Source organism: Thamnophis sirtalis, unplaced genomic scaffold (genome assembly GCF_051295495.1).
Source record: "Thamnophis sirtalis isolate CommonGarterSnake01/CBP01778 unplaced genomic scaffold, rThaSir2_p1.2 scaffold_6, whole genome shotgun sequence".
In the NCBI taxonomy this organism is placed as follows: domain Eukaryota; kingdom Metazoa; phylum Chordata; class Lepidosauria; order Squamata; family Natricidae; genus Thamnophis; species Thamnophis sirtalis.
In genome coordinates, this window is record NW_028261386.1 from 73,049,768 (window position 1) to 73,074,848 (window position 25,081).

A 25,081-nucleotide genomic window follows, 5' to 3' on the forward strand; every position below is an offset into this window, starting at 1 on the left:
GAAGAATGGACTGGGAGCCTTTTTACAGAAGGATTCTGTCCGGGTTGAATTCCACTCTAAATGCAACATCTGATGTTATTCAGTGCCTTTATATTTTAAAAAAAAATAAACATAGCATCTGAATTGAGCTTTCAGTTTCCTTTTCTGTGGTGTGGTGCAGAAGCATGAATGTGCAGGCCCAAAAGAAAATGTTCATACTTTTCAGTGTTACCTGAGATACTAAGCCTGCAGTTCATACAAAAAGCATGAGGGGGGGAAAGTAGGGAGCAGATGGTTTTTCCTTCAGAAGCCATCATTCACCTCCTGACAGAAGTTAGAAAGGAAGAGATATTAAAAGAGGAAATCTTAAAGAGAAGAATTGTTAAAGCAGAGGATGTTACGTGTCATTGTGACTATGTTATTGCACTATTACTATTATGGTGATGAATGTTATAGCAAGAATGAATACTATGCCTGATGAAACATTGCTGTACCCAGACCAAATGAAAATTGGATTGAATATAAATAAAATCAATAAAACATTAAAAAAAAGAAGAAGCCATCATTCATCTCCTGATATCACAGAGTCAGATACAATTTTTTGCATTGGTACACTGCTCTGTTTTACAGGTGGTCCTCGACTTCCAGTTACAACTGAGCCAAACATTTCTGTTAGTAAGCAAAGCAGCTCTTCAATGAGTCATGTCGCATTTTTACGAACTTTATTACCACAGCAAATCACTGCAGTTCTTAAGTGAATCATTCGGCTGTTAAGCAAGTCTGGCTTCTCCCACTGACTTTGCTTGTCAGAAGGTTGTTGGGAAGATGGCAAATCATGTGATCCTGGACAGTGCAACCTTCATAAATGCATGCCAGTTGCCACGCACCAAGATTTGATCATATGACCATGGGGATGCTGCACTGATGTGAGAACCAGTCACAAATTATGTTTTTCCAGTGCTGTTGTAACTTTGAATGGTCACTAAATGAATGGTTGTAAATTGAGGACAACCTGTATTTAATTATTTATTATTTGTTTAGCATTTATATACCCACCCATCTCAACATAAAGTGACTCTGAGTCATCCTTCTGTTTATGGACTCATTTTATAACTCCTTACTTTGTAAAATATCTGGGAAATTCTGGCCTCTTTTATGTACAACTGTTACTATCAGAACAATGTGATACAGTTTCCTTGTATGTTTCCTTAAATTCAGCTATTCTGTCTGTAAAATCAGACAGAATGTGGCAGCCCATTGAAGATATCACCATTTGTTCTAATATAACATTATGTCCTGTTTTGTTTTAGTTTATTTTAACGCTTTAATTTTTAAGTCTTGTCTATAATCATAATAAAAGATTGACTGATTCTGGGTAGCATATACAATAAAAAACTATCACAAAAAGCCTAAATGTTAAAACTACAATTAAAATACATTGTTAGCAACATAATATTGAGCAAATAACATATTCAACATTCTATAATATTACTAATCAATGATATGATATTCACAATATCAATATTTTGCAAATGCTGCTAACATATCAGACTGAGTTCATACATTGTATTAAGTCATGGTGCAGATGATTTATTTTTTCCTTGGTACAAAGAATAGAATAGAATAGAATAGAATAGAATAGAATAGAATAGAATAGAATAGAATTCTTTATTGGCCAAGTGTGATTGGACACACAAGGAATTTGTCTTTGGTACATATACATAAAAGAAAAGATACAGAAGAATGCAGCCACTATGAATGTAAACCATGATGGTTTAGCATGCTATGCAAACTCAAACAATCTGCTAAGTGCAGTGGAGGAGTTTGATCATGGTATTGAGGAAAAGTTTCATAAACTTTCCCATATAAGGCAATTAAGGTGAATGAAAGCCATCCTTTAGGGTGGCTGATAATACACCCCAAACATTGAATTCTTACGCTTATTAAAGTTGTATGACCATATAAACAAAAATGCAAAGAAGCCCATTAGTAAGCAAACTGAAATAAGTTTAGAAAAAAAGGAAAATTGAACTTCAAGGAAAAATGGAGCTCTTTCTTTTTCCTTTTTAAAGCTACATAAAGGTGTTCCTTGGTTTGCTAGAAGTGTCCATTCTATAACAAATTATTGTGGCAGGCCTGCATTGCTATAGTGAGGAAGGTATTCAAGGGGGGCATTCTTTAAATTCCCTGCATGTATAAGAGCTGAGGCAGAAATGCAAAGGCTGTCTGGGCTCTTTTGGAGTCAGCTTAATCTTAAGTGCCCTGACAGAAAAAACTAAAAGAGTGTCAAGGCTGACATACCACAGGCCTTTGAGGTACGCTCAGAGCTTGGTACAATTTTAAAAAAAAAACTTTTCAGCCTTGACAAATTCTTACAGTAAAGAGGCAGCACATTCCTTTGGAAAGATTCACTTACAAGAAGTTGGAAAATTCAGCCCCTGCAAAGGAAAATGGATAAGTGAGTTGTGTTCTGGATCCACTGACAACTCAGGCACGCTAAGGCAACAAAAAAATATAACCCAATTTATATAAACAATTGTTTGCAAACCATGATTCAAAAAATAATCTTCTATTCCTGGAGGCAGAAAGACCTCTGTCTCGAGTTTTTCATACCTGCCTAGAGTTTTCTTATGGTTTGGGATGATTTTATTGTGTTTGTTTGTTTGTTATTAAATTTATGTGTCCTTAGTGCTGTTTTGTATCTGTACTCTGCTCCTTGATTTCTTCGTTTCTATCTACAGTACATCTGTTGAACTCTCAACTTCTTGTTCTAGGTAGATCGGTTTAATTTGGCTTGTTGCACATAAATTCTCTTTTTTAAGTGTCTACACTTAAAGCACAAGAGTATCACAGAGATATCTAATATCTTGGAGTCCAATTACTCATATCCTGGCTGGATGTGATGGGAATTGGACTCCAACATATCTGGAAGAAAGTAGTTTGAGGGACAGTATTTGGGGGGATAGTAAGTGTTGCAACTTTCCAAGTGACCTTTCCATGCTAAGCTAAAACTGTATCCCACCCACCTGTTTCTTAAAATATATTTCTTCTTCAGTGTGAGTGGGCAAGGAAGGAGGATCTGTTTCAAAAAAGCAATCTGGAAAGCTGCCTTCTGGCTAGAAATGATTTGCAAAATTGGGTGTAAGGGAAGACCTCATACAAATGTTATACGCCTTGCGTGGAACCCAATCAATACTTCAAATCAAGTTAATTGGTACTATTTCTTACCATTGCTACCAGACCTGTAGCATTTTCAAAGCTGAAGAAGGCAACATTTGTGGGCAGTATTCATGTAGCTAACATGATTCCTTTGTGTTAAAGGTGAAGGAAAGCCAGGTTTCTCCACTGGGAACTTCTATGACTCAGCTATGGATTCATATCTGAAAAACATTCTTGTGATGTCATTTGGATTCACATTTCTTTTTACTGCTTATGGAGGACTCCAAAATCTTCAGGTAGGTGAACTTTATTTGGATCTGTGAGATCCTGTTGTGCATTATTCATTCCAGTATATGCAGATAATTCACAGGTCTGCAACTAAAAGGCTGTTTGATTATTTTCATCTAATTTCCATGTATTTTGGTGTGCTGAAAACAAATAAAATATTGAAAAAACTCCTAGACGTCATGATTTGCCACAACATGCAAAATTGTCTTCAAATTTATTTTAAAAAAATAATTTTTGGTATTTTTTTATATTATGGGTTTTTAACCAAATTTAAAGTCCAAATTACTATTAATTAATTCATATAAGTGCATTTAAGATATAAAATGCCAAAAAAACCTTAAAGGGTTTATCCGAGTTATGTAAAAAAAATAGCACTGTAAATCTGATGGTCAGCAATATATACATAAGCTAAGCAAGTTTTAAGTCTGTGCTTCTAATGGTAGAAGGGGTTAATCTTTCCTGAATAATCCAATGGGAGGGAGACACAGGGCAGATAGCAGCATCTCCGGGCAGTGCAGGGGGCGTGGCCAGCACTGTGACATCTCATGTACAGACCCAGAGCTGCTCTCTCCTGCATGCCACACTTGTGCATGAATCATCATCAGGTTCTTGGTTCTAGGCTGTTCACAATTTTTCATCGCAATTCATGTTAGCTCGTCATTCTTCAACCGTTATGTTATGGCTCCATGAAAGTGTATTAATTTGCCAGACAGTTTCTGTTTCATCTGTGGTGAATATACAATGTTGAAGCAACCACAGAATATTACAGACTTTGTGAAAAAAGTATACTTTGCATACTTTGGACTAAAAATTGGAGATCAAGATAAAGTTTGGGCACCTCATAAAGTGTGAAAACGGTGTGTTGAGGACCTCCAAAACTGGTTCAAAGGTAAGAAAAAATATTTCTGTTATGGGATTCCTATAGTATGGCAAGAGCAAAAGAACCATAGTGATGACTGTTACTTTTGTTCATGCGATGTGAAAGGGTTTAATTCCAAATGGAAGCATTCCATTTCATACCCCAATCTTCACTCAGCAATTCGTCCCATCCCCCATGGCACAGATATACCAGTACCCCAGCCCCCTGCTACCTTGGAAGAGATACCTAGCTCCAATGAAGGTAAAGTCATACCTGAACCAGATGACGAATCAAGTTCTGACTTTGAAGATGATACAAGACCAAAATTATTTTCTCAGGAGGAGATGAATGATTTGTAAGAGACTTGAATCTTCCCAAAAATGCCGCTGAGTTACTCAAATCAAGGCTGAAAAGCAGGAATTTATTGTTGCCAGGAGTGTCATCTTCATGGTTCAGACATCATGAAAAGGAGTTCATTCCTTACTTTGCCCAGGAAGACAAGTTGGTTTATTGCATCGATGTCGAAAGTCTGATGGGTCAATTTAAAATCCAATATGATTCAGAGCAATGGCATCTTTTTATAGATTCTTCAAAAAGAAGTCTCAAAGCAGTTTTACTCCACAACGGTTTTTACGCTTCCATACCTGTAGGTCATTCCGTACACTTGAAGGCACCTACGAGAACTTGGAATTGGTTCTTCATAAACTTAAATATGAAGACCATGGTTGGCAAGTGTATGGGGACTTGAAGGTCTTGTGCATGCAACAAGCTGGGTATATTAAATACCCTTGTTTTCTGTGTCTATGGGACAGTCGAGACCGACAAAATCACTGGACCAAGAAGAGTTGGCAGCCGAGGATGCTAACAGTTGGTGAAAAAAATGTCCTCCGAGAAACTTTGGTACCTTTCCATAAAGTTCTTCTACCCCCCTCTCCACATAAAATTGGGATTGATGAAGCAATTCATAAAATCACTTCCAAGAGATGGAGAACGCTTCAACTATTTGGTCACCAAGTTTCCATGCCTGTCGGAGGCAAAATTGAAGAAAGATGTGTTCGTCAGACCAGACATTAGAAGGCTTATAGTTGATCAAGAGTTTGTCAATACCATGATGGATCCTCAAAAAGAAAGGTGGGTTGCATTTAAAGAAGTCGTACAGAAACTTTTAGGCAATAACAAAGATCCTCACTACAAAAAGTTTGTTGGAAGAATGCTGAAAGCATTTCAAGCTTTAGGTTGCCTGATGAGTTTGAAAGTACATTTCCTCCAGTCCCACCTTGACTACTTTCCTGAAAATTTGGGAGCTGTAAGTGAGGAACAAGGTGAACAATTCCACCAAGACATTAAAGAGATGGAAAGGAGATACCAGGGAAAATGGAACATTACAATGATGGCAGACTACTGTTGGATGCTTCAGAGAGACATTCCAGATGCTACTCACAAGTGTAAATGCACCAAGAGGAGCCTCACAAGGAAGAAGAATCGAGTTTAGTGTGTGTAGGTGAGCTCATTTCAGTTCAAACAAGCATTTTCATGAAAATATTGTAATAAAACTTTAATTTTATAAGTCTTTCCATTTATTTTGAGGTATTGCCTTATTTAACACAGTTACCTAAAATTGTCAGGACACATGATGTCCTATGACAAAATGGAGGTCATTTTCTGATTCAGCACACCAAAAAACATAAAGATTACATGGAATAACCAAAACAGCTCTCGAATTTTTTTTTGCAGACCTGTGTAATGAATTGTACACTCACTCTCCCTCCCTCCCTCATTTGCTTTTCACATTTCTCTGCTTTCATTTTTTTCTGATCGTGTACATTTATATGTACACATGCATGCATGCATGCATGCGTTATATATATTCATGTATTATATTAAACACATATTGCATAGTGTATTTAATGCACTATAGTGGATGCTTTATTTATTTTATTGTGCCTTTTAATTGCTATTAAAACTATTCTCTGTAATGTTCGTATTCTTTATGCTGCCTTAAGAAAATCTGATTTTCTTTGTTTTCAAATGAATGAGGTGAGATTGCATAATGGAAGAAAGTTTTAACCCCCAAATTGAAATAAATCATAAGTGCCTCAAGATAAGGGCAGTGATCCTGGTGATGTGACCAAATATTTTTTCTTGTATGAAGAAAATCCTCAGCATCTCTCTCCTTTCAACAATATTCACATCCAACTGCCTGCTATCCCTCCGTGACTACGTCAACTGTCAATCATCCCAGGCAGACTAGACAGGAAACAGGGTCAGATGTGCTAATACTTCCTTAGTGTAAGATTACTTTCAAAGATTCAAATCCTTGCAATTATGAAAGTACAAAACTCCTGCCATCTCCTTTACAGCCTCTGAAAGAAACTACAACAAAGTCACTTTCTCTATCCATTATGCAGCTGTGGGCCATGCACCCTCTTAACTGTTTGCTCCATCTGCAAAATGTACCAACTAACGTTCTCTGGCTGAAGTAGCTTTGGATAATCATTAGTCCTTTAATTGATGGCAATTGATGGCTTGGTCAAACTGGTTCTTTTCTAAAGCAAGAGTCACACTGCATTTTCATTGCTCTGTGCAATAAAGACTGATGAGTCTGAGTATCCCAAAAGAGGAGCTTAATTTGTGGGCACCCATGAGGGTAGGGAGGCTTGATGAAATGTGTGTGATGATATCATTACCCAAATGCTCTGATTTCCTCAGAAATCAGGACACAGTAAGCACAGACAGCATTTTGTAATGACAATGCATTTGTCATATGTGTTTGATATCATAGTTTCATTGCAAAACTTCTCTGGCTTAACTGTCTCTTCCTCTTTTTCTATTCATCACTGTCACCTATGTGTTATTGTGTTTGCTATAAATATGTGCCTCCATTGCATTTTGTCTGTACAGAGCAGCCTCCACTCTGAAGAAGGCCTGGGAGTTGCCTCCCTGAGTATGATCTATGGTACTCTCATCCTGTCCTCCATGTTTCTCCCATCAGTCATCATTAAGAAATTTGGATGCAAATGGACCATTGTAGGCTCAATGTGTTGCTACATTACATTCTCTTTGGGAAACTTCTATGCCAGCTGGTAATTAGTATTTCCTAATTCCTATGACATTTGCAATGCATTTTGTCAGACACAAAAAATCAGGCCCATTCGTAAAGTTGCAGCATGAAATATTTATTCAACCTGATAAAGTATGTGGTCAACTAAAGTTCAACAATAAATTGTCAACAGATAAAGATCAACAGAATTCAGGAGGGGTTGAACTTGGAATGCTTGTGGGAATGCAAGGACTCCAAACTTATGACATACTTAACTCCACCACCCCCTCCACCTGCCTGCTCCATTCCTACACATTTGGGGGGACAGATATAATTTCTGGCTGACATATCTGTAGTGGGATACCACCATGAAAGATCTAATTGAATCTAACTAAATGGAGAAAAGTATAGTAAATAAGTGGATGTTTGTTCATTAGATGGCTTGGACTTCACAAAACATAAGATTGAAAGTCACTTTAGGATTTGATAGGGGACAAGTAAACGTTTTTAATGATAGCACCAAACTCAATGCTTTGAGGCTAAAAACATTACTGGTACTTGAGGAATCAGCAGACAACAGCTAGAAAGGGAAATGGAGGAATATCTATAGAAGAGGTGTGCAACTTTTATTGACTAGAAGGTAAGAATTGAGTTTTTTATAACATGCCAAGATCTTCAAATGAACAGAGCCAAAACCCAACTTTATATGTGAGTTTTTAAAGAATGAAATTGGGGCCTTCGGCTCCCTAAAATGAAGTGAAGGTAAGAAAAAGCTTTTAAATATTTGAGATCAGGCCAGGCCTCAAATTGATACCAGTTTCAATCTGGATAGAACTTTTATTGGTCAATGGAAATAGGGAATGAAAGCACAGCAACAGTTCAATGCCCTTGGAAAAACAGGGGAAAAGAAAGAAAAGATCAGATTTGTGGTGAATATCTTTGGTGTATTTCTTCTGCCTCACTTAGTTTTGATCATTTCTTCACCCACATCAAGATCATTTTCGGATGTACTTAAAGTAAGACGCTGGGAGAAGCAGATCTCAAATAGTCTTACTAGTTTTGGGTTTGAGGGATAGCCATATGGGTAGGATTTATGCCACAATTTCCATGTGTAAAACTGAAGCTGTTGCTCTAGACCAGTGGTCTCCAACCTTGGCAACTTTAAGACCTGTGGACTTCAACTCCCAGAGTTCCTCAGCCAGCTTTGCTTTGCTGGCTGAGGAACTCTGGGAGTTGAAGTCCACAGGTCTTAAAGTTGCCAAGGTTGAAGATCACTGCTCTAGACCATTCTATAGATGATTAAGATGGTTTTGCAGATCCCTGGTTTGTGGTTTTGTTTTTGTCCTTGTCCACTTTTTTTTAACCAGTCTACCTCTGATATGTCAGTGAAGGGTTTCTCATCAAAGCAAAATAACCACTCACATGCTGCTTTTTCATGAGCTATTAGAACATGAACAAAAAAAGCAGAACAAATAAACAGATACGCTGGGGAGTGTACAGCAACCGCTTTTGTAGCTGAGGCAACCACTTACATCTCCTTTACCAAACAAAGCCTGAGCCAAGTGAAACCAAGCAGAAGCCAGTGAAGGCACTATCTAATGACTGGAGTTATAATTACATTTCAAAAGGAAAGGATAGGGAAAGAGAAGTTTAGCTAACATTTGATCAGCCTGGTATCCTCTCCAACCCCCATGATGTCTCAAAGAATCATAGGGCCCTTATGCTATCCCAAGCAAACGCTTGTCCAAACTTTTCTTGAAAACTTCCAGCGATGGAGTATCCCAGAGATTCCTTGAATCTCCATCCAGAAAGTTGGCCAGATTAGCAGTAGACGTTTGGGAGGAGACAACCCTCCCCGCAAAATATCCAGAGGGTACTAGCCCTCCATTCCTGGGGAATGCTATGTAACCCATGTAACTTTAATTTCCACCAACCAGTGGTGGGATTCAAAATTTTTACTACTGGTTCTGTGGGTGTGGCTTGATGGGCGTGGCTTGGTGGACGTGGCAGGGGAAGGATACTGTAAAATCTCCATTCCCTCCCCATTCCAGGGGAAGGTTACTGCAAAATCCCCATTCCCTGCCGATCAGCTGGGACTCGGGAGGCAGAGAATAGATAGGGGTGGGGCAGGACAGAGGTGGTATTTATTGGTTCTCCAAACTACTCAAAATATCCATTCCCGGTTCTCCAGAACTGGTCAGAACCTGCTGAATATCACCTCTGCCACCAACCTCTAGTGAGTACAAAAGAATCGATAGTATCACATGATAAAAAAACGTGGTAACTTTATGCAGCCATAAATAAGTTGTACTTTGACCATTAAACTTTTAAAAAGCCATTTCTTCTCCTATTATGAGGGCTGGTTTTATGTGTTCTTATAAATAGTCCTTAACTTACAACCATTCATTTCATGATTGTTCAAAGGGCTGAAAAAAGTAACTTGCAACCAGACCTTGTATTTACTATACAATCTTCACAATGTCCCCATAATCATGTGATCAAAATGTGTGTGCTTGGCAGCTGATATGTATTTCTCATAGTTGCAGCATCCCAGAGTCACAGGATTACCATTTATGACCTTCCCAGCTGGCTTCCAATAAACAGTCAATAGGGCAGGGGTCGGCAACCTTAAACACTCCAAGAACCATAAATGTCCTAACCGGAACCCCCCCCCCCATTCAATTCTGGAGCTGACCAGAAGTCTGGTTCCCCCAACATAGAGTCTCCTAGCACAGTGTCCTCTTTCCTCTACCTCTCCTAACCGAAAGCCCTATCAATTGTGGAGCCGACCAGCAACAGGGAGCCGCAACAGAGGGATGAAAGAGCCACATGCAGCTCCAGAGCCATGGATTGCTGACCCCTGCAATAGAGGAAGATGGATTTCACTTAATAACTACCTGATTCATTTAATGATCATGGTGATTCACTTAATACCCACAGCGAAGAAAAGTTTATAAAATTGCGGATGACTCACTAACAACTGCCTTGCTTAGCAATGGAAGTTCTGATCACAGTTTGTGGAAGTTTGAGGTCGTAAGTCAAAGACTATATGCATAGCAATCTATCCTTAGTAGGCATAGCACCTCTGGAATATCCTGTGTTTCATTATATTAGACAGACTCAAGTAGGTGTGATATGGACATTCCAGAATTATAGCTCACAATTTTCTCTCAGCCCATCCTATTTCAAAGGACTGTTGCCATGGGGGTAAAAAGAAAGCCCTATTCTGTAAACTGCCTTGAACCCTCAGAAATGAGGGATGCCTTAAAACATATGTGTTTGTGTGCCTTCAAGTCAGTTTTTGACTGCTAGCAACTGACTGCAGTTTTCTTGGCAAACTTTTTGGTTAGTGGTTTGCCATTACCTCCTTTGCTAGGACTAAGAGGAAGTGACTGGCCAAAGGTCACCCAGCTGGCTTTGTGCCTAAAGCAGGCTACTCACCATCTCCTACTTTCAAGCCTGATGCCTTCAACATTACACCAAACTATTAACACTACACCAAATATCCCCAAACCCCCATAATTTTAACTTAAGACTATCTACCATTGACTTCACCCCATTCCTAAGAGGTCTGTAAGGGGCAGGGGTGGGTTCCTGCCAGTTGTAACCTCTTCTATAGAAGAGGTTCCACAAATCTACAGTGCCTTTTAGAACCGGTTCCAGCTCCCTCCCCCCTCCCATCTGGGCATCATCAAGATGAAGAGCAAGAGGAGGAATTCTGGGAGTTGAAGTCCGCAAGTCTTAAAGCTGTCAAGTTTGAGCACCCCTGGAGATTTTTTCTAATTTCTGGATCAAATCTGTCCCCATTTACTGTTCATATTTATGTTTATACTTATACCTGTTGTTTTTTTACGTTTGACAAACTAAATAAATTAAATAAATAAATAAACTGACTACAAATTTAGGAAATACATTTTAAATATGAATGGTAAGGAGTCCATCTGAACAAACATATTGTTTCATTCTATGCAGCTGCAGCTTCTGAGCCACTCACAGGGTCATTGCATATAAAATTCTTTACACAGGCTAGTTTTGATTTTGATTTTATTAATGTCTGGTTCACTCTGGAAACCCTACCCAGAAACAGCCAATCCTGTTATACTAGGCAAATAGTGGGTGGACATCACTTGAGTCTATGGTGCCAATATTGGAAAGATGCAATTTGAACTTCTGTTGGTGATGCTTTAATTCTGTACTTGTATCATGACTTCTTACGCAACTCTGGAAGGATTTGTCATTAGAGTGAAGATACAAAACATGTGAATCATTATTTGCCTCCCTTGCATTCTGTTTTTGTTTTTGCAGAGGGAGTACAATTAGCAAATTTCTCTGAAATTCAGTGGAATGCTAAGTATTTTGGGATTTTGTTTTGTTTCATAAAAATAACCACATTAAGTGTTTTTGACAGGTTCACACTCATCCCCACATCAATGATCTTAGGGCTGGGAGCAGCCCCGCTCTGGTCAGCCAAGTGCACTTATCTTACCATGGCCGGCAATTTATACGCTCAGAAAGTGGGCAAAATTGGAAAATATATAGTTACCCAGTATTTTGGAATCTTCTTTTTGATATACCGATCCTCTGGAGTCTGGGGGAATCTAATAGCATCTCTGGTTTTTGGCCAGACTCCCAATAAAGGTAATTATGTATAAGTAGACATGTAGTAAAGAAGACACATGAAGCCTATGTTATTTGTAAAGCATGTAACGAGAAAGGAAATATTTTAAAGCTTTTAAAATTCTTTTGCTAGTATTATAGCCGATCTTTGTTCTCTTAACTTTGCCTCTTGGGCTTGCAAATAACTGATTCCAGGTATAGTTCATATATTGCCCTAAACCGGAACATAATTTGTTTAATTTTGGTTTAGCATATTAGATAATCCCATGCAATTTTGCACTAGTTTTACTAATCATCTGATAAAGTAAGTACCAAGATGACTCTAACAAATAATGTTTCTAGCATTTACATTAAAGAATCAGTCTATGGATTTATATTCTATGTTTTAATTGTTTTTATTTTAAGTTTGATTTAATCCTTTAATGTAAGGATAATAGAGACTAGATGGATTGCAAGAGTAGTCAGTTCTTTTAAGAAATAGTTAGGGATTGAATGTTACTAATTAAAATCATTACTAAAGGGGCAATTTTACAAAGTTGTATTCATAATGGGTAACATTTCCTGATTGACCAAATATTACTATTAGGAACAAATCAGAAACTGTTAATGGTATTCTTCAAAAGTTTCAAAATCTCATATTCATCTCAAAGGCACAGTTATTGGTTTGGGGGGGGGTCACAAATAATTGTTCTATTTTATCATGTGCATCAGAGGTGGTATTCAACAGATTCTTTCCAGTTCTGGAGAACCGGTAGCGGAATTTTTGAGTAGTTCAGAGAACTGGTAAATACCACCTCTGACTGGCTTCAAAAATTGTTCGAACCTACTCTGTGGGTGTGGCCTCCTTTGTGGGAGTGGCTTGCCGCCCATGTGGCCAGATATGAAGATGCCAACGACACTTGTTAGAACCACCTTAAATTACCTCACACACAGCACTGGCATGCATAAGAATATGATGTAAACTTGTTTTTTAAAAGGCATCTTTGGTTTGCGTTAAAACAACTTCAACACACGCAATGTTCTGATTGCACCACAAACGCAGTAGTCATCCTTACCTTTCACAGAGGCACTGAGTTTTATAAATATGAGCATGATAGTGTAGAATAATCATATCCAAGGACCAGTGGTGGGTTTCAAATTTTTTTGGAACCTCTTCTGTAGGTGTGGCCTGCTTTCCGGGTCCACTTGTGGAACCTCCTCTAACCGGTTTGGTAGATTTGACGAACCGGTTCTACTGAATAGGTGCGAACTGGTAGGAACCCACCTCTGCCCCAGAGTGACCCCTCATCTATTCTCTGCCTCCTGAGTCCCTGCTCATTGGAAGGGAATGGGGATTTTGCAGTAGCCTTTCCCTGGAGTGGGGAGGGAATGGAGCTTTTACAGTACCCTTCCCCTTTCATGCCCACCGTGCCACGCCCACCAAGCCATGCCATGCCCACCAAGCCACGCCCACAGAACTGGTAGTAAAAAAATTTGAATCCCATCACTGATGTGCATCAACGCATTAGCAAGTTCTTGATATAATTGCTTGAACTTCTGGACCACTAAAAGTAATTTAGAGAGAAGGACTTTGCAGCATGAATGCACAAGAAAGACCACTTAGGAATTTATTTTTTATAACAGAGTATACAGGGGATTAGAATGGCCCCCAACCCTGTTAGCCTTTCATAAGGACCTAAAAACCTGCCTATGTTTACATGCCTGGGGTGCACAGGGTGCCAATGGCCCCGTTTCCAGGCTGTACTACTAATAGAACAAATATCTTGCTCCTATGTATATTTAATATGGATGTTTTAAAATGTTTTTAGTATTTTTAATTGTAATATACTTTTTTGAATTGTAAGCCACCCAGAATCTTTGACTGAGGTGGGTGGTTATAGAAATCAAATGAATGAATGAATGAATGAATGAATGAATGAAAGAAAGAAAGAAAGAAGAAAGAAAGAAATATCATAGACCCCCACAGATATTTCTTAGATTACAAATAAGAATACCAATGCAGTTTAACTTTCTTTGAAACAAAACTTAAAACTGATGACAGGGAATTGCAAGTGGATTGTATATTTGGCCTTCATTTGCTTATACAACCTTCATTCTTGTCTGTATTTTGACCATTAATAAAACCCTGTTTCCTTTTGTTTTTAATGTATTAGTGAATCTCACAGAAGCAGATCTGGTGTGCTGTGGTGTAGGCAGTTGCATGGTAAACACCACAAATAGGACTGTGACATCAAAAGGACCATCTAATACTTTGATCTATACTTTGATGGGAATCTACACAGGTAAGCCCTCTCACGCATCTTTGACATATGATGAAGGAAAATGTGCATAATTTGTATGCATAATGTATCAGAGCACATTTTAAAGTTATATAATGCTGGACCTTACTCAAGTGAGGTTCTTGGTTTAGGTAGTGTTTTGATGGAAGATTGTCTAGGACAGGGGTGTCAAACTCGATTTCATTGAGGGCCACCTCAGGGTTGTGTTTGACTTTGGAGAGCTGTGGTGGGCACGGCCAGCTTGTTGGGGGTGCCTGTGGCAGCCCAAGTGCTCTGCCAGTGAAAACGGGCTCTCAAGCTCCATTTTCAGCTGCAATGGCCTCCTGCAACCCTCTGCCAGCAAAAAACAGATCTTGGGAGGGCCACCCTCCCAAGCTCTGTTTTTGCTGGCAGAGGGTTGCAGGAGGTGGTTGCTGCAAAAAATGGAGCTTGGGAGCCCGTTTTTGATGGGAGAGCCACTGCGGGTCGATCCTTCACTGTTTCCAGGGTGGCCCCACAGATCTAAGCACCCCACAGGCCGGATTCGGTCTGCAGACCTTGAGTTTGACACCCCTGTTCTAGGAAATTTGCTTTTCATGCCTTGCGCTCCAACATGGCAAGATTTAAATTCCTTTAACCTTCAAATAGCAGCTGTGTACTGTTGTTTATGTTCCCTTTCCCCTCTGAGTTGTTCGCCGCCCTGAGTCCCTCCTGGAGAAGGGCGGCATACAAATAAACCAAATACAATACAATACAATACAAATAGAGATCAAGGTTCACCAGTGATGAGGATCAATGACACTGAATTTCAATATATGGAAAATTGACCAAAGACAAATAAGAAAAATTGAGAAGTTTACAGTAGGATCCCCTAAGCTTTAAACAGGATTTATAAATTATTCATATATTTGCTAAAATGAGAAAAATGACACCATATATATATATATGTCTCCCTATGTGTGTGTATATATATATATATATATAATCCCTACATGTAAATTTGAACAGGATATTAGATAATATCCACACCAGAGGAAGAATCTACTCTTAAAGCATCCCTGACATCAGATGTCTGTCTAGTTTTGTTTAAAGAACCAAGGTGGCACAGTGGTTAAATGCAGCACTGCAGGCTACTTCAGCTGACTGCAATTCTGCAGTTCGGCTGTTCAAATCTCACCGGCTCAGAGTTGACTCAGCCTTCCATCCTTCCGAGGTGGGTAAAATGAGGACCCGGATTGTTGTTGGGGGCAATATGCTGACTCTGTAAACTGCTTAGAGAGGGCTGAAAGCCCTATGAAGCGGTATATAAGTCTAACTGCTATTGCTATTGCTAAATCAGTGGTGGGTTTCCATTTTTTTAATTCTTGGTTCACACACGCACGCAATGCTTCTGTGCATGTGCAGAAGTGACCGGGCAGGTGGGCAGAGCCTCCTGCCACTGCCACTACTAGTTCAACCAATCTGGGCTGAATCAGGAGCAACCCACCTCTGGTTTAAATGCTTTAGTGAAGGAGAGTCCGCCATCTCTCAAAGCCGTCCATTCCCTTATTAGACGACCTTTATACAATCAAAAACATCTCCCTTTTAATTAAAATCCATTGTTTCTTGCTAGTCCTTTAAATGCTCTTAGGAACACTGCAGAAAGAAGTGGATCATATTTTGTGGTATCTGTGTTCATAGCATATAAGGCTTTTCTGGATTTCTCCTTCACTCAAGACTGGATGTAGGAAGAAATCTCAATTGAATCAGAATCTGAGAATGAAAAGCTATAGGCCAAGTCCAACGAAGTTCAACCAACCATAGTATAGGACCATGATGGCGAACTTATGGCACACATGCCACAGGTGGCACACAGAGCCCTCTCTGGAGGCACATGAGTCATCATCCCAGCTCAGCTCCACCATGCATGTATGCACACTTCCCATCAGCCAGCTGGTTTTCAGATCTCTGCTGCGCATATATGGGGGTGGGGTGCATGCAGGGGGTGTCATGTGTCAAATATTTTCAAATATTAGGGATCAAAATATTATGCTTTGACATGACATGCTTTTACTCTGAAGGTAACATTTTCCATTCAAAATAGATACAGAGAAACAGTAAATCTTACCAAATTCTGAATATTTTGTAGATCATTTCAATTCATACAGTATATTCAATCCTTTTGATTGGATTGAATTTACTTCAACTTCCATCCATGTAATATAATAAAAATTAACATTTCTGCTTTAAGTATAATGTCCTTTTACATGTAATTTAGAAAATACTATCATTGCAAGGAAATGGCTCAAAAATATGCTTATCCAGAGAAGAAGCAATATTGACAGATGTGTGATACCATATTCATGCTAATCTCAGTAAAGCCTTTGTTTTGACCTGGAATGGTAACAAATGTTTAATGCAACAGCAGATTGTGGGGTTGTTGTTTTTTTCCTGCTATCTGTCATAACACAAACGTCACAGCTGAGCAAAAAAAAATTGTGAAAAAAGGATGCCCAAAAAGTATTTTGCTTTGGGTTAAAAGAAGACATTTTTAATATTGCTAATTTAAATTAGTAGCACTTAATAAGCCAAGAAATATGATTTTATTATTAAACACCAATTTTTCCAAACACAACGTACCCTTTTAATTTTGTTGTTTCAAATACTTCCTTTCATTTCTCAGCTAGTGAGATTCTAGCTGTGTTGCTAGTGACTATATTTCTGGATCAAATCTCAACTAACCAAGCAGAGAGTGAAGAAAAGTCCAGGTCATCTTTTAGATCCACATTTCTGGAAACATTTCAACATCTTAAAGATAAACGCCAGTGTCTCTTGATACCTTTGACTATGTATAGTGGACTTGAGCAAGGATTCCTGGCCAGTGACTACAATAAGGTGGGTTATAAAATATAGGTTTATCTAATCTATTTAAGGTGCTAAGTGAAAAAATGCAGAAGGAGCAGAAGTTCACCACAGAATCGCACCACAGAATACCTAGTGTAGACTCTCTCTCTCAAGGGTCTAGAAAACTCATTTAAATGATGTGCCACCAGATTTAGTCACCTATGTATTCCCTTTGGCTCTAACTCTTGGAAATGTTTTAAAAAGAAACAATACAACCATTTGGGAATCATACTGGGATTAAAGAACATAAGTATAGGTAGCAAGGCCTTCTAGGAGAACTATTTCCTAGGCATAGTTTTTGGTTCTTTACACAGTATGAACTGTTAATTTATAAATCACTTCATCAAAATGATTTATTCAAAGAGTAGGTAGGCACGCAGACAGGCAGGCAGGCAGACAGACAGACAGACAGATTCATTCATTCATTCATTCATTCATTCATTCATTCATTCATTCATTCATTCATTCATTCCTTGGATTTCTATAGCTGCCCATCTCAGCAAATGACTCTGGGCAGCTCACAATTCAAAACATATATTACAATTAAAATTTGAAAAACATCATAAAACAATAAAAACAATAAAAACAATAAAAATGTTAAAATGGTAAAAGATATTAAAACTTTTCAATACATACAAAAATGAGACATCTGTCCCATTAATAATATGGCGAGAAGCAGAACTCTTGGCACATGGAGTGCTCCAAACTCAGGAGCGTATCCAGGTTTTTATATTCCAGTTGCATCAGAATTAAAACTTTCAGAATTCCTTGTCAATATGTCCAAAGGATTCTATCTTTGCTAAGAATTCCAGTGTGTTGAAATGACTGGGGTTTTTTTAATTACATTTTATTACATTTATATGGCCACCAGTGGAATCTCGAGTAGGTGAAAACATAATATAAAATAATTTTAAAAAACATGTTGAAGCACCTATAAAAAAGCTCATTGTCAATATGTTACACATACAAATGCCGGAGTTCCATTAGAATCCAATTCCTATGCTAGGGGAAAAGCCAAGTCATTACAATCTTCCAGAAGGCCCAAAGGGGTGAGTCTGTCCAGGGGGAGGCTCTTCCATAAGGCAGACACCTTGAGAATGAAGGTACACTTCCCAGAACCTCCCAGATGATATTGTTTCATCAAGGAGACCCTGAACATGTTACCTCTATTAGATTGCTGGAACAGGCAGAAACCCAAAGGGTAGGCTATCAAGCAATTACAACACACCTGGAGGATACTACTTTGAGAATGAGTAGGTTATGTCTTTTCAACTTCAGGTCCAGTTTTCACATGTTTTTGTGCTTAAGAACAGCTGCAATAGCTGATCAAAGTCCTGGCTGTCTACCCATATTGCACAGCAGCTGCACACTGCATTTAGAGGCTCTATAGCAAGACAGGGAATAGCTTTATTGATCATGTAAGTGTGGCATGAATATTCAACACCTGCACTCTGAAGCACCCATCAGGCCTTTAACTGCAAACAAGAAAATTGAAGCTGCTGCTCTGTATAATAAAATAACTGTGGGCACCTCTCTCTTTCCCACTTTCTTTCTAGTCCTATGTGACCTGTGCTCTTGGGATAAACTTCGTTGGATATGTGATGATCTGCTTTTCAGCTACAAACTCACTCGCCTCCTTGCTGTTTGGCAAGATTTACCAGTTCACCGGTAGAAAGGTTCTCTTTACATTGGGTAGGTAAAGGCTAACTGGGTTTTTTAAATTACATTTTATTACATTTATATGGCCCATTATCTAGTGTAATGGCCTGGGTGGATTTGACTTGAGCTTTGAGAAATAGGATACAAGTTAAGCAATTGCTGAAGAACATAGTTTCCCATCACTAGCAAGATGACAAAGCAACAGTCCCAATAGTTATATAAATATATTTGCTGAATCAGTAACTTTATTGAAGAATTCTCCAAGGGTACCAGAATTATAATTCACTGTAACTCCAAGAGTTCTCAGAAAACCATCTGTAGGTAAAGGAACTGAAGGTTTCCAACTTGGAGAAGGTGTCCTGGAAATCACCTGATTTGTGGGGCTTCATGTAATTTCATGATCCAGCTTATTAAGTTCAGTATCTGACCTCATATCATCAATTCTGGTACTCTTTTTATAATGTATTGATATAGGTACCGTATTTCCCCGAAAATAAGACGGGGTCTTATTTTCTTTTCACTCCTGAAATAAGCGCTTGGCCTTTTTTTCAGGGAGGTCTTATTATTTTTGAGGTGCAGGAAGTGGTGAGCATGGTTGCCTCATGGCTGCTGCTGCATTACAATATTTTTGAGGAGGGCTTATATTTTGGGGAGGGCTTATTTTAGCGCATGCACTCAAAAGCCCAATTGGGCTTATTATCCAGGGAGCTCTTATTTTCAGGGAAACAGGGTAATATTTTTTTTACAAAAAAATGGTCTTAAGGCTATGCCTACTTTGAAAATGTTTTGGAAGAATCGCGTTAGATCTTACACAAATGTGACTATTTTACTATTTATTGGAATAGCAAAAGGAGTCTGCTGCTTTAAAGGCATATTACAACATTAGCATCTTTTTGGAGGCTAATGTGGCAGCTTGACAAAAGGCTGCCTGAATGAGAGAGGTCAGGTGATATATGAAATACTTGAGCCCTAGAACCATAGAGAGAAAGATACCTTAGAGGTCATGTAGACCAGCATCTGGCTCAATGCAAGATTCCCTACAGCAGGGACATCGAACATGTGGCGTTATGTTGTTGTCACGTGACATATCACGACATTTTTCCCCTTCACTAAACTGGGGGAATGGGGGTGGCCAGCATGTGACACATCCGGGCTGCGAGTTTGACATCCCTGCCCTACAGTATATCTAGTAGATGATCGTCCACCTTCGGTGGAAAACCTTTAGCAAATGAGAACTTGCTCCATAATGTGGCAGCCTTTTCTACTGCCTAACACTTACATACAATCAAGAGATTATTCCTAATGTCTAGTCTAAACCACCTTCCTTTGTTTTAACCCACTGGTTCTAGTCCTGTCTTTTGTGGCAATAGAAAATATAGTTTCCTTGTCTGGACCAATCCTGCTTCTTTCTTCCAGAGTTTACTGGGTGCTAGAAAGGAAGTTATAGCTAAGGTGCATTCCAGGTCCTACGATGACAAGCAGTTCTTAAGTCTGAATTGGAATGTGCTTTACTGTTTTCTCATGATCTTTGCCTCGTCCAACAGGTGCCATTCTCCATCTCAGCTGCATAATAGTGCTATTGCTCTGGAAACCTTACTCAAACCAACTTGCCCTATTTTTTATAATACCTGCCATCTGGGGTGTAGCAGATGCTATCTTGCAAACACTAACCAACGGTAAGCATTTATAGTGAGAGAAGACCAGCAGAAAGATTGAAATAGGATTGTAGGTTTTATGCAAAGGAGATAATATCAGCAACTGTATTAGCCTTACTGGAAAGGGCCTCCTTGGCATGAACTGTTAGATTGATCTATGTGATGTTTGTGGATGGCCATTTAGGCCTGTCCTTCTGTGCATAATGATCCTGCTCTATTTCTATGCAAATCTAATGAATTGTTTAAAATCTGCAAGAAGATCCACCTACATTTCTGTGTCTGTAAAAGTGTATACAATTTCTCAAACATATATAGTTGCATTTCCTCTTAATCGGTCCCTTTTAATGCAAGGCTTTTTATAAAGCATGCTCTTTTTTCACCTTCTCCATTTCAGTAGGAAGAAAATACATTGTAAAATTCTGAAAAGGGAAAAAACCTGAAGGATTTTGTATTGCAGTTTGGATAGTCAGAGTGTTAGATGCATAAGTTCCCTTTAAAATAATGAGCTGAGTCAAATTCATCCCAAACCCATAAAATTATTTGATCCCCGAGGATTGTTAAAACTTAGCAACATATTTATCTTATACATTTATCTTAGAAGGCAAGATATTCTGCATACTCCATCTAGAATTTCACTGCCAGGGAGTGGCCTGGCATCAATCAACTTTAGTAAGACCCTTTGAAGGAGGTGTGTTTTTTTTACTGATTGCCACCTTGAAGTTCTGCATCACCCCGCAACCAGGCTTGTTTAGGTTTCATTCAAATATCTTTGTGTGTTTCTGCTTGCCTTTTCAGTTCTGAGAAATGATAAGCTCAAATTACTAAACTAACACTACAAAAGGAGAGGGAAGGAACAGGAAAATTAAGAAAGATCATTGGTAAACTATCATAATGTAACATCACAGCCTATTTTGTATCTGTTGTTTTTTAACAGTCCATTTGAAATTTATGGGTAAAGATTTATTTTTTATCATTGCACTGACAAATAGTATCCAGCAGACCATAGCTGATCTCAGAAGCTAAGCAAGATTAACCCTGATTAATAATTAAAGGGGAATTGCCTGGGATTCCCAGAATTGTAGGTTAGACAGAAGGCATTTAAAATTACTATTTGCATAAATGCACTTATGTCCGATAGTATAATTAAGAAGAATTAATAAATAAACTGTTGAATAGAAAACATTTTAAAGAATTTACTATAGAGGATGGAGAGAGAAAGAAAGATGATGTCTGTGTCTTTATGAACTTCTATTTGTGGGATTATTTTGCTTAGCAGTGTCTGGGCTATTTTTAAAAAAAAAAACTTTATGTATTTCCTTTCCCATTTCTGGGAGACATCACATCACCAATCTAAGAATAAAACTTAGATTGTACATCTGGTTCTGTAGGATATAGCAATAGACTTATATACCACTTCACAGTGCTTTACAGCCCTCTCTAAGCAATTTACAGTCAGAATATTGCCCCCAACAATCTGGGTCTTCATTTTACCGACCTCAGAAGAATAAATGGCTGAGTCAACCTTGAACCTGATGAGAGTTGAACTGCCAAATTGCACCCAGCAGAAGTAGCCTTCACTATTGCATTTTAACCACTGGGCCACCATGGCTCAATGTAATGGTTAATATGATGGGCCAAGACCACCCTTATCTCATTCACTCATTTTATGCCACTTAATCCCTCCGCTATTTCACAGGCAGTGATTGCAGCCAGAAATTAGCAGATGAAGGCTATGTGTTCTTCCTTCAGCTTCTTAATTATCTATCTTGGCCACTTGAGGATGGGTGGACTTCAACTAGTCAAGGTTGAGAAACATTGATCTAAATTATCTAATGGTTACATGAGTTCATGCTAAGTAATGTTATAAAAGCTGCATACCACTTGAAGAATCTAATGTCGGTTCCTGTAGTCTCTGTAAAAGACCCTCTATGCTCTCCTTGCATGCTCAGAAGTACTTTCTTTTTCTTTCACAGAGTAGTTACATAGTAGAACCATGCTTTAGGATTGCAGATATTCTTCACATACCTACTGCAATTGGGACCAGCAATTCTGTTGTTAGGTAATGCAGTTTTTAACTGAGCTGACTTACACTGTCCGTTCCAGTTGTGGTCATTAAGCAAACCACTGCAGATGATTAAGTGCAACATCACATATCTGATTTCCTCATTGGCTCTGGTTGTCTGAAGTCAGTTGTGAATGTCACAAATGGCAATCACATGTTCGCAGGACGCTGCAAGTATCCTAAATTCACACCAATTGCAAAAAGCCCAAATCACAATCACGTGATCACAGGGATGCTGTAACAGCCACAGCTTTGAGGACCAGTCATAAGTCTCCTTTTTCAGTGTTGTCATCACTTCAAACAGTTGTTGAATGAGTGATCAGTAAACAAGGACTATCTATATACTACTCCAAGCTATATACGGTATAAGAACAGCTCAGTTTAAAAGCCAGTAACATTGCTGGCCCTTGGCCCAGTTCTCTCACCAAAAGATCATAACATTTTAAGGAGAATTGATCAAAAATTCATCAGCATTCAGAACCAAAGCAAGTCACTCCCAAAGCTATCTTTTAGAGTTGGGAGCTACTACTAATCAAGAGCTCCCCCTAAAGCACACCTAAAGAAACGCAGGATTCAATTTCATTCATTCCCGATACATTTGTTCAGGATATGTGTGCGCTGCATTTAGATTTGCAAAGCTAAAAATATCTCAAGCAGCAAATGAGGGCAAACCCACTTCTCTCTGTAAAAAGAGAAAAGACTCGATAAAGTCTTGCCATTCAGAGCAGAAAGATGGGAAACCAAAGAGTTTGATATGATCAGAACACTCCCTCCCTGCAGCCATAAAAGGTATCCCAATCTATAACAGAGTGCTCTGAAAATACTTGGCACAAAAAGAGAGGTATAATAAAAGATTGTAATGCAGAATCACCTTTGTTTGAAATAGGTGACAACTGCTGTTTAAAAAAACATAAATCTGAGCTGATGTCGTAAAGATTATCTGATATCATTCTCTCTTATATATATTTTTCTTTAATAGCTCTCTATGGAATTTTATTTGAGAAGCACAAAGAGGCAGCCTTTGCAAATTACCGCCTGTGGGAGTCATTGGGCTTTGTCATAGCCTTTGGCTACAGCACCTTCTTAAGCGTCTCCATCAAACTATACATTCTGGTAACTGTTCTGATTGTGGCGATGGTCTTATACGGAGCAGTCGAATACCTGGAATCCAAAGTGTCTTCTGGAACACCTCACACTGCTAACCAGGAGCCAATCACATCACAGCAAAATGCTCAATCAACAAATCTCTAAGTAAGGAAATCTATGCAGAAAAGGGTTCTAAATCAAATCAAAGCTTCCATAAGGACATTTACTGGACAACAGAGAATGATGGCCATGAGAAGGTTCAAGACACTGCTTTAACAATGTGCATAGGATTTTTTTTTTATTCTTCTTTTGTGAAAAGACTTTGCAGAGTATTATGAACTTGCCTTGTATAGACTCTCCAACCAACTTCACAGGATGGTTGTTATGGGGAATAAATCAGAGGATGGAGTCCTGTGTAGGCCACCTGAATTCCTGGAACAAAGATAAATAGTGGACAAATACAGCACTGATTTTCATTTTACCTATTTTTTTTAAAAAAAATTCAAAATCAATAAACAATGACAATCAATAAACAAAATATTTCTTTTTGCACTACAAACTTTGTATTGACATAACAGATATAAATTGATGATTGCAACTGGATCTTAGTATAGTATAGTCTTTATTGTCATTGTACAAAATAAATACAACGAAATTGGTTGAAATCTTGTTGAAATCAGGAGTGAACATTTTCTTTAGAGTTAAGAATTCTGGGCAATGAGCCACATCCTAGATCCCCATCTATACAAGTGTCAAATTTTGTATACATTCAGCTGTTATCACACAGATTGGATATATTTCCTGCAAACATGAGAACTCATACATTCAGAAACAAGCTGAGTTTCCTGAGAGAAGGGTATTTTTTTTCTGATTCAATGACTCCGTGTAAAAGTAGATATTCTAACTCTGCACCACGTCAAGGTCTATCCATTCTTTTTGCACAAGAAGGAACCTTAAAACTACAGATAGTCCTTGACTTATAATCACAATTGAGCCCAAAATTTCTGTTGATTAAGTGAAACATTTGTTAAATGAATTTTGTTCCGTTTTACGACCTTTCTTGCCACAGATGTTAAGCGGTTGTTATAAGTGAATTTGTTTTCCCCGTTGACTTTTGCTTGTCAGAAGGTGGCAAAAGGTTGATCACATGACGTCGGGATAATGCAACCGTCATAAATATGAAATCAGGTGCTAGAGGGCTTTGAATTTTGATCACATGGAATTGGGGATGCTGCACAAATACAACACAAACGTAACAAAGGCAACAGTAAAAATATTGGGTTTCTGTCTGGATGGTGGCGGCAGGCACGCTTTTTTTGGCGCTCCCAGCTCCCGCGCATCAGCTGCTGGGCTGGCTCATCGTTCTGTTCTATGCTACCTACAAATTTAAGCCAGCCCAGCCTGCCGCTCACTGATTTAATTGGCCTGGACTCCAGCCAATCAGTGAGCTGGCTAGGATGGAAAACTTTAAGCACGCACGAGGGTGCTTAAAATTTTCCATCCCAGCCAGCTCACTGATTGGCTGGAGTCCGCTTA

General features: G+C 38.7%; 1 protein-coding gene across 1 annotated transcript; it reads left to right on the forward strand.

Moving 5' to 3' along the window:
- The first annotated feature begins 765 nt into the window (after positions 1-765).
- On the forward strand, positions 766-24,439 carry UNC93A (unc-93 homolog A). The gene is made up of 9 exons (XM_087719126.1): positions 766-905; positions 3,301-3,434; positions 7,187-7,368; positions 11,734-11,963; positions 14,096-14,224; positions 16,863-17,074; positions 18,640-18,775; positions 20,287-20,418; positions 23,439-24,439. Exons 2-9 carry the CDS (start codon positions 3,348-3,350, stop codon positions 23,708-23,710), a joined length of 1,380 nt encoding a protein of 459 aa, XP_087575252.1. The 5' UTR covers positions 766-905; positions 3,301-3,347; the 3' UTR covers positions 23,711-24,439.
- The last annotated feature ends 642 nt before the right edge of the window (positions 24,440-25,081 follow it).